General features: G+C 44.9%; 2 protein-coding genes across 2 annotated transcripts; one reads left to right on the top strand and one right to left on the bottom strand.

Moving 5' to 3' along the window:
- Positions 1 to 94: 94 nt before the first annotated feature.
- On the bottom strand, positions 95 to 4,145 carry CFAP144 (cilia and flagella associated protein 144). Its single transcript, XM_086753038.1, has 4 exons — positions 4,013 to 4,145; positions 2,858 to 2,917; positions 1,863 to 1,966; positions 95 to 399 (listed from the first exon to the last, which is right to left on the bottom strand). Exons 1-4 carry the CDS (start codon positions 4,143 to 4,145, stop codon positions 298 to 300), a joined length of 399 nt encoding a protein of 132 aa, XP_086609164.1. The 3' UTR covers positions 95 to 297.
- Positions 4,146 to 4,366: 221 nt separating this feature from the next.
- Positions 4,367 to 10,965, top strand: PIF1 (PIF1 5'-to-3' DNA helicase). Its single transcript, XM_086753321.1, has 12 exons — positions 4,367 to 4,852; positions 4,939 to 5,044; positions 5,122 to 5,247; positions 5,344 to 5,497; positions 6,062 to 6,176; positions 6,250 to 6,356; positions 6,746 to 6,885; positions 7,557 to 7,663; positions 8,457 to 8,544; positions 9,149 to 9,294; positions 10,290 to 10,481; positions 10,808 to 10,965. Exons 1-12 carry the CDS (start codon positions 4,367 to 4,369, stop codon positions 10,862 to 10,864), a joined length of 1,824 nt encoding a protein of 607 aa, XP_086609447.1. The 3' UTR covers positions 10,865 to 10,965.
- The last annotated feature ends 6,717 nt before the right edge of the window (positions 10,966 to 17,682 follow it).

Below are 17,682 nucleotides of genomic sequence, written 5' to 3'. Positions count from 1 at the left end.
AAATAAGAAGTCTGAAGCCTGTCATGATGTTGAAGTGTTCTTTAGACTGTTCATATGGATGGATTTGGAAACAGCAGTGAGACAAATGCAGCAATCTTTTATAAATAGGTTTATTTCTGTAACTATTGTTAGGCTGCAAATCTGGACAGACTGAGGTTCTCTTTTCTCTATTCTTGCTATCTTCTCTTACCAGAAATCTACCAGACACCTAATAACAAGCAGAGCCTAACATATTGGATGCCGTTAACTGCTTCTATCTTAAGTTGTGTGGCTTTGCCACTCTACTGCTGCATGTTCTCAGACTGCTCCTCGCCATGACCCCGTGGCAGCTATGTATTTAGTGATCTCAGTCTTCTGGCGTGGGAAATAGAGTCTGCGATCAGTACGGTCCACGTGAATCTGGGAAAGAAAAATGATGAATAGTCATGTGCTTTTACTAGCGTTATTAGTAGCAGTCCCTCCTGAGAAGAGTGATGCATGTATTCTTGCTGCTGAGAAATGCCCAAATGACAGACGAGTAGGGTACCACTTATTTGAGAATATATTGTTCGCTGCTTTGTTACAGTAGAACCTCGTGAAGAAGGAAAACTTAACATATGAAACAGCATCACGAGTCCTGACTCTATAAATCTAACTCACTTCCTTACACGCCAATTCAGTTGCCTCTGTCCTGCCAGCCTAATCCTACCAGCAGTATTGTCGTTTAACCCCAGTTGGCAATTTAGGCCCACAGAGCTGCTCGCTCACCCTCCTCCCCAGGAGGGAAAGGAAAACTCATGTGTTGAGATAGGCAATTTATTAGGACAGCAAAGGAAAATATAATAATAAAAAATATCAATAATAATATATAGTAATAGTAATAATAAAATATATAAATGCAGAATTTCTCACCACCCAACAATCGATGCAGCCATTATGGAATGGAACTGGGAGTGATCTTGGATACTGAGCAAGAGAGCTGCCCACTAGCGAACCCCCCTTCAATACTGAGCTTGACGTTTTTGGTATGGAATACTTTCTTTGTCCAGTTTGGGTCAACTGTACTGGCTATATGCCTCCCGGCTTTTTGCACCTGCACATTAGTAACATCAGTGCATTATTAACAATCTTCATGTACCGGATGCCATACTAAATCCAAAGCAGCTACTTGTTACATGTAACTAGTTTACCTGAAATGTAATATGAAAAGTTGCAGAAGAATATATTATTTTTTTATTTGTATTAGTTTTCTTTGTAACAGGCCAAAATTAATCAAGCCCTCATTTGCCTTTCTCAAACTACTAATCTACAAAGTCAGTCATCGTCACAGCTATTTGTTTGTCAGATAAGATTGATGTCTCAGCTTGTTAATAAGATTTATTTTTCTCCTGTTTATTCACGCTTCCCCAGTAGTATATTCTGCCTTAGGCATACTTAGCTGATTATTAATTTTATGGTTCTGTTTGCAATTTGTTTGAAAGATACTGTACAGCAGCACATTTCTTTTCACAGTACTTATGTATGTCAGTTCGCATTGCTCACTGTGCTGTTTCTCATGGCTGAATGTTTTGATAAACAGCCGTGACTACATATGTGGCATTTGGCAATATGCTTGGGGCTGACTGTCATTGTAGATAATTTTGCATGCATGTTTCTTAGGGGAAGTCTACTATTTCTGTGTTCATAAGCCTATGCCACTGTGAAGAGTCCTCTTGGGTGTAAATTTTTAAAACTTGTTGTCCATGAACAGCTCTGCTCATTCCTAGTCATTCCTGTTTTGCATGTTTGTCACAAATAATTTTCTTGCATTAATATCTTTCAGCATGATAGGCTGAACCTCTTTGAATTGTGAAACGAGCTGAGTCCTTAAGCACTCTACTCACCAAAGGTGTTGTGTTCCAGCCAATTTCTTGGCTTTCAGTTTGTGGCTCTGAATATTTCTTTGTTGGCTCCAGTGCTGCACGGTGAATGAGATTCAGAAACTTGGCTGTTGGTTTAAGAGACACAAATACAAATGAAAAAGTATGTTTAAAAACCAGTCACTCATGGATGTATGTTAGAATAGGACATCCTAACGCTGCTCAGGCAATAGCAAGAAAGCCAAGATTGGAGGCAACCTCTGTGCTTCTGCAAATGATCTTGTAAAAGAATGCAGAGGTGACATTTCTACTCAAATTTATCCTGATGAAGTTTCAAGATTTGCCTGCCTATACTGTCCTGTTAATTCTGTCATCCCTGTCTACTGTATTGCACATCTTACTTTTCTTACACCACATCTAGTATCAACCAGCACTCCACGTTAGCTGTCATCTTCCTCACTTGCCTGAGACCTGCTGCCTTTCCCTCTTTCGGTTTTTCCCCCTGCCCTAATCCTTGACTAAAGCAGGCCAACCTTAACCAAACTTTAAGGTTTTTAGACAAAATTGGCATGTCAGAAATAAGGGAGCAGTTGCTATAAGGGTTCCTGTTATTAGCAAGACTTGGCAGCCATTTCAGCAGTTTATAATATGTGGTGGGTCTGTAGAATCTGCAATGACATGTATGTATAAAACATGTCTCTAGATTTTTTTTTTGTTTTCACCTGAAAGGGGTTTAGATTTTCAAGCAGAATTTTGTAGTATGATAACTAAACCCCAAAATAAAAGCATAATTGCATGAATGCAAGCTTGTACTGATAATGAAAAGTAAAGGGAATGGGCCTTAAAATGGAAAAAAACCTGCCGTATGTTTAACAAATATAATGAATGAGTTTAACTTTCTTATATTGTCACAGGGGTGTTTCTACGTATTTCATCTTTTAGACTAATTGGAATTTTTTAGTCTTGTTTATTAGTAATTTTCTTATGTAATTATTGTAAGCTATTCAGAGATTTCTTACCATCTTCCGGCTCTTCTATATTATCATGCCAAGACATAGGCTTCTTGGTTATCGTGTGAACTGGAAAGAAATTATGCAGGTCAATTACTTTGATGTGAATTTAGCATCACAGCCAGGTATAAGATAGCTATCACTGCAAACGTTCTTTTTGATTATTCTCCAGTCTGGACCCAGCTACTTCACTGAAGTTGTAAAGGAAGAACAGCACATGAGCAGAACACAATGAGTTAGAGTACTGACTAATAGCAACTTCCTAGAAAGGGAAGGGGGTTGAACGTGCTAACGGCCCTTCCACTCCATGCTGCCTCTATTCGCCACAGCCAAGTTCCACCCCACCCAAGTCATGGCCTGCAGAGTGCCAAGTTTCAGGAAATTATTTTCCTTTGGTTTGTTTTTGTTTTACTGTAGGAGCTAGACCTGAAGAAATCTTTTACAATGAGGGTGGTGGAACACTGGAACAGGTTGCCCAGAGAGGTGGTGGATGCCCCATCCCTGGAATCGTTCAAGGCCAGGTTGGACGGGGCTCTGAGCAACCTGATCCGGTTGGAGATGTCCTGGCTCCTTGCAGGGAGGTTGGACCAGATGACCTTTAAAGGTCCCTTCCAATCCAAACCAGTCTATGATTCTATTTAGTATCATAGAATCGTTAGGGTTGGAAGAATTTACATCATCTGTCTACGCCAGCACCGATTATGATAATCTATGACTCTGAACTGGCAGCTAGAAATCAGACCAGGGGCTGGAGAAACACAGGGCAGTGTTGGGGCTCGCTACTCTGTCTTAGCTCTGTGTTGTTTGCTCACGATCTGTGGGTTCCAGATCCTAAATGGTTGTCTCACTTCTACACCTGTCCTAAGGCGCTGTCTAATCTGGGCAAATTGGTTGTGTGTCTGTTCTGGCTTTGAGGGTGCAGACTGGTTCCTTAGGCAGAAGAAAAGCCTGCCAGTTGCTCCTTCGGGGTCTGCAGCTGCTGGCGTTCATGGGTGTAGCTGCTTGTCTCTGAGTCGCAGCCGAGTGCTGCGGGGCCGGGGCCTGGGCCTGCCCCCCACCCCACGGGCCTGCCCCCCACCCCACGCTCGGTGCAAAGCTTCTCTCGCCCTCGGGGCTTCCCTGCCAGTTCTCTGCGGCCGCGGGGCCGCCCGCGCGCCCCCTCACCGCGGTGGAGCGGGTTCACGCCGTACTGCGTGTGCAGCCGCTGGCACCGCAGCTCCTTCCGCACCCGCTCGCACAGGAGCTGGTTCTGCCGCACCGGGTCCAGCCACTCCTTCTCCCCGCTGCCGGCGGCCATGGCTGCGCCGGGCCACGCGGCGTCCCGTAGCCTGGCAACTCCTCACATATCCCCCACGAAGCTCTTGATTGGCCCGGCTGGTGCTCCGCCCCCTCCTCCTGGCACCGGTTCCCTTCCTGCCTCCTATTGGTCGCTGAGTTAAAGCCCCTGGCGCTGATTGGCGGCGGCTGCACGCGCCGGGTTTGAACGGACGGTGGGGCCGCGGCGGTGGCAGCGGCAGGATGCGGGACGCGGAGCTGCGCTGCACCGTGGCCGTGGAGCAGCCGCTGCCGGGGGGACAGGCCCCGCGGCGCCGCGTCTTACGGGGCGCGCTGGTGCTGCTGGGCCGCAACGAGCTGCGGCAGCCGGTGCTGCGGGTGGTCGGCGGCGGCAGCAGCGGGGCAGCCACGGTGCTGAGCTTCGCGCTGGCCGGTGACGCCGTGCGGCTCTTCACGCGATTCGCGGGCGAGGGGCGGGCGGCGGTCCGGGTGGGACCGGGCGGTGCCCAGGTCCTGTTCTCCGACTGCCCCCCGGACGCGCTGCGCCGCTTCCTACGCCTGCTGCGGCTCAAGGTCGCCGCCGGGCCGCGGGGCGCGCTGCGCAGCCCCCGCCTGCTCGACCGGCCGCCGCCGGCCTTCGCCACTATCAGCCCGCTGCAGGAGCGGGACCTGCTGTGCGCCCCCGGCCGCCTCCGCGGCGGCGAGGTGCGGGGGGAGCGCCCGGCGGAGGTGAGTCCCGGGCCGAGGGGGGCGGTCCCGGTGCCGGTCCCGGTTATCGGCCCCGCTCTCACAGCGCGCCGCCGCCTGTCCCGCAGGTGCCCCGCGCAGAGAGGCGGCCCCCGGCGAGGCTCTCGGCGGAGCAGGAGGCGGTGCTGGGCGCCGTGCGGAGCGGGAAGAGCATCTTCTTCACCGGCTGTGCAGGTGAGGGGGCCGGGCGGCTGTCACTAGGTGAAGTCCTCGGGCCTCACCGCTGACCTGCCTCTTCTACCTCCTCCAAGGGACCGGGAAGTCGTTCCTGCTGAAGAGGATCGTGGGCTCCCTCCCTCCGAAGAGCACCTATGCTACAGCCAGCACGGGAGTGGCGGCTTCCCACATTGGTGGCACCACTCTCCATGCCTTTGCAGGTAATGGTCTGCCTGACTCTGGGGGGCTGGGAGCTCTTGCTCCCTCCCCAAAGAGCCAGGAGCTTCCCAAAGCTTTGCTTTCTTCTCCTCTGCCAGGGATCGGTTCTGGGAAGGCACCCCTGGAACAGTGCATTCAGCTGGCAGAGAGGCCTGGGGTGCGCCAGCACTGGCTGGCCTGCCAACACTTAATTATTGATGAGATCTCAATGGTGGATGGCAAGTTCTTTGACAAGCTGGAAGCAGTGGCAAGGTGAGTGACTGTCGGGTCAAACAACTAACAGAAATGAGTTTCCCCAAATTTCCAGGCTGCTCCCTTCCTCTGGTTATGTGAATGGATATAAGGCAACTACTGGCATAGGATTGGAAGGGAACATGAAATCATAGCCAGCATCTGGGCAGGCCTTTATCCTGAGATAAGTTTTGATGGTGTCCCTGCTCCCCAGCTGTGGTTGTTCTGGTTGCTGTTTCCATCTCCGGAGCCAAGTGTTGACTGTAGAGCTGAGTCCAGAGTACAGCTGTCTGTGCTGTGCCCAGCAGTTCTCTCTTGCAGAGAGAAGCAGTTGTAGTATAGCCGCTTCCAAAGAACCAAGACGGGTAATGACACCTAGGGTGGGTAAGCAAAGCAAGCTTAATGTCATGTAATAGCATTGCTTAATTATTTAAGCTCTTCTAACACAGCTGAGGATAATAATCTTTTATTGCAGGTGGTGTATGTTTTGAATGTACTGAGAGACTAAAAGGTGATTTCTGAAACCTGACTATGTCCAGGTCCTGGAGGGCATTCAAAGCTTCTCTTCTCTTCCTTTCATTTCAGGGCAGTCAGAAAACGGGATGAGCCTTTTGGAGGAATTCAACTAATCATCTGTGGGGACTTCTTGCAGCTACCCCCAGTCTGCAAGGCTAATGAGGAAACCAAGTTCTGCTTCCAGGTACAAAACTGTTCCTAAATTCTTTCTCATACTTTAAGTCTGCTGCTTTCTTAACAAGAGTATGATTTGCCAGGCGAAAAGCTGGAGGAAATGCATCCACATAAACATGGAGCTGACTGAAGTGCGGAGACAGACTGACAAGACCTTTGTCTCGCTCCTGAGTGCAGTCCGTTTAGGCAGGTGAGGAGAAACTTGGCTCTTTTTGTAATGCTTGCTCCCTACTGATGGAGCAGAGGAAAGAGCAGTTGTCACTTCTCTGTGCTCTCTCAGGAATGTGTGCCTGGGGGCAATAGCAGGTTTTATATACCTTCCTCTGGTAAGGAAGCACCCTTTCTAGAGTCCCTCACTCCAATTTCTGCTAAGGAATGCAATGGATCCTGAGCTGGCAATGGGCAGGGCAGGGCTGGGGCAGACACTTGCACTGCTCTCCAGCTTTGCGTAATTATCTTTCTCTGTTCTCTCTGGAGGCCTGGGGCTTGCACAGTCTGACCCAGCTGTGCAGAGGTTACTGCTGCTCTAGACCAGTACCCAATCACTTTAAATAATAATCCCTTTTTCCTGGATACCAGGTGCACAGAGGAGGTAACCACACTGTTGATGCAGACTGCTGCTAACAGGTCTGAGCGTGATGGGATCCTGGCTACGCGGCTCTGCACCCATAGAGATGATGTAGAAATAACTAATGAGAGACGCTTGCAGCAGCTATCAGGTGAACTCTTTGGAGGAAGCTGCTGGCTTTGAGGCTGAGCTCTAAGTGGGTGGGATTTGGATACTGTGGTGTCAGAAGGAACTGGTGTTCTGTCATGCACAGCAGCACCGGTCCAAGCTGTGCATGTTGGAGTTGACCTGCCTGGGGAAAAACTTCACAGCTTTTTGCTTAAAAATCCACACTATTACTTCTTTGTGTGTAGTAGACAGTGAGCTCATTGTTTGCTGTGAGATCATTATTGCCTCCATACCCCTGCTTTTTCTTCCTTTAGCATCTCGGAAAGGCTGTGCTCTATCCAGACTTGAATTAAGGGCCACTTAATTTCTGCCTCCCTGTCTGGCCTTGGGATTCTTTCTTGGTCCTCTTTGGAGGTCTGGTGTTGGCAGCAAGAGAAACTGGTCGTATGCTCAAAATGGTGACTGGTTAGTTCCTATGTACTGCTGGACTTTGATTCCTGAGCCTTCTCGTGCTCTGGGAGTTATGCTGGAAAGAGGCAATACTGAGCTTTCTGCTGTTAGATATGACAAGGTTTGTATGAAGATGTCCTACCAGCAGGGTGGAATTAAGAGGAATTGCAGTTAGAAATAAATGCTGATGCTGTATGGTATGTGCAATGCTGTATGGTGTATGTTCAATAGTTGCAATTTGTCACATCTTTCTTTCCTTAACAGGAGAAGTGCACGCTTTTGAGGCTTTGGACAGTGACCCAATGCTAGTGAAGTTAATTGATGCTCAGTGTCCTGTGGGTGGTAGAGTTGAGCTGAAGCTTGGAGCTCAGGTGAGTGTGCATACATATACTTGTGAAAGACCAGCAGATCAAATGGGATAAGAAAAATAAAGGAATAGCAGATAAATGTATAGAGTAGATTAATGTATGGAATGATTATGCCAGGCCAACAGAAGACTTTACTCCAGTCTTTGTATCCTTTCTGCTTGGAATCTTATCTAGACAGAGAATTAGTTTGATTTCAGTGTATGTCCATGTCTCGTGGACAGTGGTGACTGCTATGCTTTTGACCCACCTTTCCAATCGGGTTTAGAAGCTTCCAGGTAGCAGGGAGCACAGGCAGTCCTTGCCTGCAGTCTCAGCTCCAGGTGCAGCAGCCCTCCTGACCTGAAAGAGTACAGCACAGATTGCCAGTTTGCAGGTCTGGGCACCTTGTTGTGCGCTAGGGCTGTCAGAGTGGAAAGGATGCAGGATTGAGCTTAGCAGCAGTACTGTCTGCCTGGGGAAGTTCTTCCTTTGGTGTTCCCAGAACCTATATATGTTTAGGCTGGTTAGTATTTGGGGAAGGGGACTCTGTTCCCTGTATCTGAGCTCACAACTGTGGACAGAAGCAGCTCAAGTGAAGTGTTCAGTGCTGCAGAATGATGTAGTTGAGAAATCTAGGAAGGAAGGGCTGTGAAATAATTTCAATCAATTTGGAGATGGTGCTCTATCCTGCAATAGGATGATGTGGCTGTGGCCATATCGGCCTGCTGTGCTTATGCTTCTTAGATACTAGCTGAGCTGTAGGTGGCTGAACAGGCTGTAAAGCCAATGCACAAGGGATTTTTCTCTTTTTCTGTAGGTGATGCTAGCTAAAAATTTGGATGTATCTCAAGGGCTGGTGAATGGGGCACGAGGAGTTGTTGTAGGATTTGAAAATGAACAGAAGGGTAAGCAAGCTTTTTTTTCTTTGGTTGAGGGAAGAGGGAAAAAAACCAAAACAATTTATCACTGATGACTGACTTGTTAATTTTGTTTACTGCTTTATAATAATTTGAGAGAAAGTAGGGAGGAGCTCTTCTCTGTAGTGAGAGGCTTGGGGCTCTCATGAGCTGTGATGTCATGTGCTGCATCAGCTGCAGCTATTTGTAGGGCCTCTTGTGTTTTGTTTTTCCTTATTCTCTAGATGTGTGTGCTCATTTGCATTTCCTAGCTGTTCTGCTGAAGCAAGTCTTGGTGGTTGGTTGGTTGATTTGTTTTTCCCAGATAACAGTGTTCTGCTATGTGCAATGTGTATCTTTCTCTGCATCTCCACTGATAAATTACCTGACTTTAATTCTCCTGCTTAAGTAGATCCCAAACATAATTTCAGGACATCCTGTTTACTGTGTGTCCATTTAGGTTATTCTTTGGTGTGGGCTTTTCTTTTTTAATGCAGCCCTAAAATTAATGAAAGACTGACATGGGGAAGGAGGAAAAAAAAGTGTTCTTAGACTCCTGGCTGTTGAGTGTCAGGAACACATCCTTATTTCTTTCCTGTTCCCATTCCTGCAGGGCTCCCTAAGGTGAGGTTTCTCTGTGGGGTTACACAGGTCATCAAAATGGAGAAATGGGTCTTCAAAGGACCATCAGGAGTTCAACTGAGTCGTCAACAGTTGCCTTTAAAATTGGCATGGGCCATTTCCATTCACAAGAGTCAGGTGGGTGTTCTTATATCACTGTCTATAGACTCTTACACCATCATAAGCCTCATTTCTTGGGTGAGCTTGCATTGCTGGCAAGACAGGAGGGAAAACTGAAAGGCCCTTGTTGTGGGCAACCTCTAAGATATACATGTCTAGCTGCAGAGAAGGCAGCACCTCTTCTGCTTGTGATGCTTGTCTATACGGTCAAGGATGTGCTAGCAATACTACTGGAGTCTCCATAAGGGTGCTGCCTTCTGCATAGTTGGTGTTAGACTATAAAGCAGCATTATTTACTGCTGTGGGCTGATCAGGGTAGTCTTTCCCTGATAGTCATCAGCATTAGTGATGCTGAGGTTTGCAGTGTACCTGAGGAAACTGCAGGAGTCACAGCTGTGCTCTTTGGGCTGGACTCCCTGTTTGGTGGTGTGTTAGGTTTTTTCAATGTAATAATACAGTTCCTACCTTTCCAGAAGACTTGAATAAATACTTTTCTTGGTATTAGACCTGTGAGTTTGTTTCCATGCCCCTGTTTAAACCAGGCCATGTTGTAAATTCTGCTGCGTCCTGGGATGTCTCTTGGTGCAGACAGGGCTGGCCAGGCCTAACCCAACTCTGTCTCAGATGGTCTGCCTGAGGACTGCTTGAGACTGGCAGCTGCTCCAGCTAATTACTAGGAGTGAAAAAAAAAAACACCAAAACAAACCAGCAGGATTTCTTTCCATGTTGTGCTGATTTTATGTGATTTGTGGATTTTCACACAACAAGACTCACTGGAGTTTGTTAATGGACCCTACTGTCTGCTAGCAATTTCCTGACAGTGGAAAACTGTCCTTTTCTTTCTACCGATTCCCATCTTTTAATCAGTTACGTAGTCAAACAAGAGACTTCCTTTTATTTAATGAAGCCTGTATACCAAGGATGGTACCTCTGAGAGACTCGCAGGACAGATTAGTGTTGATATAGCACAGTATTTTTCTTTGTTCTGTAACAGACTTCTCTGTCTTTGATAGGGCATGTCTTTGGATTGTGTGGAAATCTCCCTGTCTCGTGTCTTTGAAAGTGGGCAGGCTTATGTAGCCCTCTCTCGAGCCCGCAGCCTTGCAGGTCTCCGTGTTCTGGATTTTGATCCAAAAGTAGTGAGAGCTGATCCTTCCGTGTTGCAGTTCTATAGACAGCTGAGACGTCACCAACTTCTAACCCAGGTAAATAAAAGTCCTGTGCTAGCAAAGCCTGCCTTGTGCAACTGGGATGAGAAATGTTTGTGCTGAGACGCTACTTTTTCTTCCTAAGCAAGACCATTCAAATTAAAACTTGTGGCAGGAGAGATAAAACTGCAGAGAGCAAATGTGGTGGGACAGCTGTTGGTGGCAAAATATCTACTGTAGCCTTGGGATTGTATAACAGTACCTGGCCTGTGGGTGAAAAGATGGGTTGGGATTCTTTTATCCTCCTCTTGCAGTAAGGACTGAAGGGGAAGTGGGCACACAATAAATTTTTTTTTTTTTTTTTTACCTCCCCCCACTCCCAGGATTCACTACACACCTGTTCAGGTGCTGATGAGAAGGAGAACTGGAAATGCAGCTGAGAATGCTCTTCTGGCCTCTGTGAGGCATCAGCAGACTGCTGAGTTCCAGCAATCTTGCTGTTGAGTATATTTGAAAACCTAAATAAAGTAAAAGGAATTTTTTTTAGATGTTTGCTTCATTCAGCTGACTCTGGATGTGTAGAAGTATCCCCATCTTGTGCCTCTGAAATTTGGAAGGCTTCTGTAGCCTCTTCCCAGGCCCGCAGCCTTGAATACATCTGTGTCACAGATGCGACTCTAGCAAACAAAATGACTGAACAAGCACGTGCCTGAGGGACCTTCCTAAGGTTCCATCCTGTCTGCCTTGGTTGCATTTTATTCTCCACATAATAGATTGAAACTTGGGTGCCTTTCTTCAAGTATACCACAGTTGAGAGACGGAAGGTGTGTGTCCTCTTTGGATGGATCTGACCTCTTTGCCAGAGCTGCTGACACAAGGGAAAGCAGTGCCCAGTATCTGGAATACCTGGTTGATCTTCCTGCAAGCAAGGAGCTGCCAGGAGCTGGGCTATCACTCTGTAGCAAGTTGAGGTGTTCTTGCCTTCCAGATGCTAAACACCAGGAGGCTTTGTAAACTTCCTCCATAAGCAGAACTGTGAGAGTTACACACTGGCTGTTATGCTGATACATAGCCTTTTTATTAGTCTGTTGCATAAAATAGGATGTGATTTTTATTTTTTAACCTTCCAAGATGAGCTGTCACTGATTAAAAATACGAAGTCCTACATCTTATACCTCTAATCATGGAACTACAACAATAGTGAAGATCCATTACCCCATTAGCAAGAAGGAAGTGAGAGGAGATGGTTGCTGGTGGGAACACCTCTTGTTTAAACACAAGCCTTGCTCAAATGGGAGGGAGTTTCTGCTGGAAATGATGTGTTTGACTAAGGTGGAAGTTGAATGTGCAATAGGGAATAATGGCTAAGGACATGTGAAGTGAGCTGTATCTTCACCTGTTTCAGCAAAAGCAGAGATGAGCAGAACCAATATACTGTCTTTTTGAAATCTTAATAAAGGAGAAGCTTTAGTCTTTATATTTTAGCACACCGCTTAAAGCTTAAGTAACTTGTATATTTTTGAATGTTTAATGTGCAGGAATAATGTGAAATATCAGCTTCTAGCTAGAACTAGTTTCTTGCCAAGGGAGTATCTGTAAGATGAGACCCTTCCCCTTATACTGCCTGGCACTACCTCTGGTCTTTCAGATGCTCCGCATGTGTGTGATTATTATTATTATTTTTTTTTTTATAAACAACACCTTTCAGTTCTTTAAGCTGGACTTAAGCTGTTTGTCTGCCTTGAGTAGGAAGGGAAAAATTACTTTTTCATGCCCACACCCCTGGGAAGGAGGGTGCTAGCATGCTAAAGCATCATTGCTGGGGCAGATGAGCATTGAGGTGTGACTCCTTGGCCTGTGGCTCCCAGAGGCTCCACTAGACCTGAGTGAGAGCCTGACTCCACTGCAGCCCTGCACCTGCAGGGGAGCTGCTGAAGGTGTCCCCACCCAGCCTGTGGGCCGTGTCTCCCAGCTGACTGGGTGGCAGCACCCAGGTGGGGTGACTGAGCATGGGAGTGCTCAGGTTCAGCTCTCTCCTCCTATGGTGGCACACGTGGGAGTGCAGGTGTGACTGGCTGGCCCCAGCCTTTCCTTGGATACTTCTTGTTCCTTCAGTTTCACATCAGCCCTACCCTGCTGCACATCCTCATCTCGAAATGCTCTTGTCCTTTCCTCATGCTGCCATTCTGCACTGGGTGCCCTGGCTGAGCCTCTGGGCTGTGCCACTCATGCTTGCTGCATTGTTCCAGCTGAGCCTCAACATGCATCCTCCACCTTTGTTGTGAACTGAGTTTTTGCTTTTGTTCACCTTGTTCTGCAGACCGTCTGCTGATATTGTGTCCATCTTCTCCTCATGCCCCTTATGCAGGTGGTCAGAGGCTATGGGTGCCCTAATCTTCAAGGGCAGGGTTAGCTGTGCAGGCAGGGAAGCCCAGTGGGTAACCTAAAAGCCTGTATGGGGCCAGTTTGCACTCTTCTGGGTTTCTAGAGAAGGAATGATGAAGTATGAGGGCTTTGTGTTGCATCAGAAGTTGAGGTGTGGGGTCTGAAATGCCCAGGGCTGTTAAACTGAGTTTTACTGTTGGGGTAGATGGGAAGAATATGCCAGGCACTTCCAGTCATACACAATACATTGATTTATTGACAGATTGCATGAGAGTAATGAGAAAATGCAGGTTCAAATCCTTCACCATCTCTTAAAAAGTTCCTGTACCACTCTAATGACAAGATAATTTAGAGTGTGAGAGGGTTGATTATGTACAATACAAATAAACTTTTAATTGTGATCTTGTAAAGTAACTTACTTAACTGCAGCTTTCATGGGTTTAGGGACTGAAATCTTTCCAGTTGTATGGGTTTTCTTGGTGCCAATTTGAGGTTTGAGATAAAATGTTAAACAAAACTTAAAGCTAGAAAGGGTAATAAATACTTCATGTTAGTATTAAATGTACATAAAATACTGTGGTTGCCTTCTCAGAGGTGGAGCAGTGGGAACAGAATAGCAGTGGCTTTCGAAGGGCTGGCAGCTGTCCTGAGGCCAAAAGGGGTCCATCTGTGTAAATTTTGGATGTTCTTGCTCACTTCCAGCTAAAGGCAGATGTAGGAATGGGGACTGAGGCTGAAAACTGCTATTTAAATCCTAAAAGGAGCAGATAGGACAATTTGAGCTGTCAGACTCTGTCTTGGCTCCCCTGCAGTCAGGGTTGTGATGAGGCCTTTTTTTAACAGAAGAATGCTTCCATATATATGAGGTAAAAATCTTGCAACACAATAAAAATGGCTTCTTACAAATACTCCTTAACACGTTAATTTTTCTTGCAGAGGGATATGAATTAGTGTGTAGCTAGAACTTAGTACAGCAACACGGGATTTTTTAAAAAAATCTTCTTAAATGGCAGTGACTGTACTGGAAGAAAAGAGTTCATCCTCTCTTCATTAGTAAGTAAAATGAAGAAGAATCTGAAGAGCAAGCAGCTCTTTACATGAGGCCACCACAAGCCATCTTCAAAATGTCTGGCAATCCTTGTTGCTTCCACCTGCTGAGGCAAGGTGGTTTGAGCAGGTTGGATTTTTCCAGAGAAAACTCACACAGCTTGTGACAGAGCAAGTACATGTGCTGTTCTGAGCTTACCTAACCTGGAGCTCATGCTTTTCCCCTGTGCCAGGGTGGATCTTCTCCACAGCCTGCAGTCCTTCAGGAAAAAAATCTGCTCTGTGGTGGTCTCTCCAGGGGCTGCAGGGGAGTCTGCTCAGGTGCCCAGAGCTTCTCCGGCCTCTCTGACCTGGGTGCTTGCACGCCTTGTTTCTCACACTTTTTTTTCCTCCCTCCTCACAGCTGTGCAGTGTTTTAACCCCATCTTAAATCTGCTGCAGCAGAGACTTCACCAGTGTCGGTGATGGGCTCAGCTGTGCCTGGAACAGCCTGGAACCAGGCCTGGGGCAGCCATGAGCGCTCCTCACAGAGATTCCTGCCAACACCTGGGCATGGCCACCTGACACTGAGTATTGAGCGCATTAGCTTCCTTCAGAATCTCCTCTCTGCCCTCTCCTGTAGATGCTTGTAACATTTGGATGGGTGGACATCCTGGGACACAGAAGTAAGGCTGGAGGCGCTGTAATTGGTAAAAAGGGAAGTGGCCAGTGATGGAGGAACCGCCATTTCTGTGTGGGGGATGCAGGAGGTGGCCTGCAGGACAGCTGGAGTCCAGCTAGGAGGAGAGGCCCACCAGGAGGGCACATGGCAGTGCAGCAAATGGCTGGAGTTTCGTTACTGTACTCCAATAAATATGAGGAAACTAATACTGTCTCTCTGCTTTCACAAACTGAAGAAAAAGTATTTAAACATGGCTTCTGCCTTAACTTAACTGCAGCTATAATTAAGCGAATTAAAGTACAAGTTTGCTTCATAATTGGTATTTCTGCTACCACAAAGTACAGCCACTCTCTTTTCAAATACATTAAGTCATAAGAAATTGCTTTATACCAGCTAAAGCTTCATAATACATTTATGTGTTATTTGAAGCATAATTCACATGCAGAGTGTTATTAAAACCTTACCAGCTTCCAGTTTAAATCTTTGTACAGTGATTTAACTCCCTTCTCATTCTTTACGTGACATTTTAATAATAATTAAACATGAACGTGTCCTTACAGCCGGTATGCAGGAGTCATGTGGTGCACAGGAAAGCAGCAACAGTCCTGTTGGACTCAGATGCTGTAATAAGATTGTGTCCATGAATTAGATCTTCCTATTCAAAATTACTCTGCATAGATCAAACAAATACTACTCTTAAGTAATGGAAATGTGGTACATTACAAGCTATGCTATGAATGCTAATAATGTCATTTCTATCACAGATACTAAAAGTTTCTCATTTTGTATTATGCCACTGTGACATGCAATTGTCTTCCGCTGCTAAATCTAAGCAGTTCTATTATTAGCATGAGGAAAGACCTGAATTACTAGAGACTGCATTTAGATATACAAAATCTCTCTATAGCTATCTCCTGTATGGTTATTTTATGCTTGTTTCTATTACAGATTATAAGAATAGTGGATGGAATTTTTTAGCTAAGCTACTGATCAGTACATAACTTATGAAATAGGCTTATTCAAGCAAAATAAGTTGATAATAAGTCTAAGAGTAAACTTCTTCACTTATAATTAGAGTACTACTACTACTGTACTACCTGAATTAAAAAAAAAAAAAAAATCTGTTATGGTTTTGATACAGGGGGCTATCAAATGTGACACAGAACCTATGAGAGGTCTTCTGGGATGGCAGCTGGAGGCTAGGTAGGCCCCAACAGCATCTTAAATGGTACCACATGCCTATGTGCAGGCAACTGAATTAAGCCTGTAATGTTCCAAATGTAACCATAACATATGCTTTTACTAAATTGTTTATTACAATATTTTTGCAAGAAGGTAGAGCTACAATAAGATGCCTCTGACAGAAACTTGATTAAGATTTTATTATTTTTTTAATCATATGAAGTTTGGTATTTTAGAGGTTTTTCTCTTATTTCTTAAAATACATGTTTTATTAACTGCTAGGTGAATATGTATATGAATCACACCTCCATCTACTCTCTTCCCAAGTTGCTAGGCTGCATGAGTTCTCTGTAGGTACATAATATTTTTTTTTAAACGATTATTAACGCTCTGAGAATTATACAGGCATTTGCCCAAACTTTCAGCTGGGGGCTGGGAGTTAGTTAGTCCAGGTCTTCAAAGATTCTGGATCTTGCTTTGATTATTGAAAGATCTGTGATTCCCTATAATCAAATGTCAGCTTAGAAAGGATATAGTGTACTTAGCAGATGATGCTAGACATTAAAGTAAAAACATAAGTAGAGCTTCTTAAGATGATTCCAGTAGCTAATAATTCACAAAAGCAAGGCAATGCACATCTTTTAATATCTCCACCTGAAGGCTGGACATGCTTATTGTTTATAATAAATAAAAATGAAAAATATGTATATGGATTAATATAAAAATAATTTGGTTTAAAAAATAGCTTTTAAAATTTGTAATTTATATTGGAAGTCATATGTAATGGTCATCTTGGTCTCTAAGTTGTTCTGTGAAAACATTCCAGGTAAGCTACCTTCATGTTTGTGTTGGATTAGTGAGACACCTTATAAAATATTTGACCATAATAACACCAGGTACTTTCAACTGACACTTTGCAGTACAAAGTAAATTTTTAAAATAGATCTTGAATCTTGAGCAATGAGTTAGTATTTAATTTCCAGAACTTCAGTACATAATGCATTAGGCAAAAAGATGTTAACAGAATGAATTTAATAATAAAGAAGGAAGTTTTGAAATAGTTTGGTTTTTACACGTATTTTCTCCAGATGAAAGAGACCTTACAAGAACCTTAACCATTTTTCTTGTGCTAATAGCAATCTATGGCTATTTTAACATAATCCACACTGGAAATGGAACACATCAGGTGATGCAGTCAGGTCAAAGTGACAGACTTCAATAAAATATTGTCCCTTTGTCTCCATTAGCCATAATTAGTGCTGTCAGCTTAACTTTTGGACAAATATTTTCCATCTTCCTTTTTTTTAAAAAAAAATAAAGGATAAAAATTACTCAGTGTACAAATAATTTCAAGTTCATGTTTGAGATGGAATGTTATTTTTGACAGGTTACTGTGTAGTCTTGTGCACTTTCAGATCTCAAAAAAAAGTACACGGTCAAAATATAATAAAATATATTTTGACAAATAATTGTCAAAATAAGTTATAATCCAATTTTGACACAGAGAAAGTCACAAGACCAGTACCACCCTCTAGCACCTTCAGTCTTACTGTCGGATGGCTGGAAGTGTAACAGCAGAGGTCATGATGCCTAGGAAGAAGGGCTAGGAGCAGCACTGAGGCAAAGCCAGTTCCTTTCTTCTGTTTCAAAAAGTTGTCTACGCTGTAGCCTGGACAGCATGTGGAACAGAAGAAAATGTACCAACCTGCTTCAGTATATCTTTTTTGGCCCTCAAGAAGTATGGTTTGCTATGGTGGACTCTTTGAAGCCTGGGAGGAGGCAGGGAGGTAAGGCATTTCCAGAACGTTTAAAAGGTGACAAAAATTAGGTGCTACGTGTAGGTGTACAGAATATATGATATGATGATCATTTAGAATAGCTAGAATATAGATAATTTAGAATGTCCACAGGCTGATTATGTATTAATATATTTCAGCCCAAACAAGTGGAAAAAGACACAAAAAAACTTGATAAAACTTACCA

This window comes from Chlamydotis macqueenii, chromosome 8, assembly GCF_036417535.1.
Source record: "Chlamydotis macqueenii isolate bChlMac1 chromosome 8, bChlMac1.mat, whole genome shotgun sequence".
Taxonomy (NCBI): Eukaryota; Metazoa; Chordata; class Aves; order Otidiformes; family Otididae; genus Chlamydotis; species Chlamydotis macqueenii.
This window is presented reverse-complemented; position numbering and strand designations above follow the sequence as displayed.

Excerpts from the sequence above, each read along its gene's own strand:
- PIF1 (XM_086753321.1), top strand. The coding sequence starts at position 4,367 with ATGCGGGACGCGGAGCTGCGCTGCACCGTGGCCGTGGAGCAGCCGCTG. Across the intron at positions 5,045-5,121 it reads CTTCTTCACCGGCTGTGCAG|GGACCGGGAAGTCGTTCCTG; the intron begins GTGAGGGGGCCG and ends ACCTCCTCCAAG. Across the intron at positions 6,357-6,745 it reads AGTGCAGTCCGTTTAGGCAG|GTGCACAGAGGAGGTAACCA; the intron begins GTGAGGAGAAAC and ends CCTGGATACCAG.
- CFAP144 (XM_086753038.1), bottom strand. The coding sequence starts at position 4,145 with ATGGCCGCCGGCAGCGGGGAGAAGGAGTGGCTGGACCCGGTGCGGCAG. Across the intron at positions 2,918-4,012 it reads CGTGAACCCGCTCCACCGCG|TTCACACGATAACCAAGAAG; the intron begins GTGAGGGGGCGC and ends ATTTCTTTCCAG. Across the intron at positions 1,967-2,857 it reads TATAGAAGAGCCGGAAGATG|CCAAGTTTCTGAATCTCATT; the intron begins GTAAGAAATCTC and ends TTAAACCAACAG.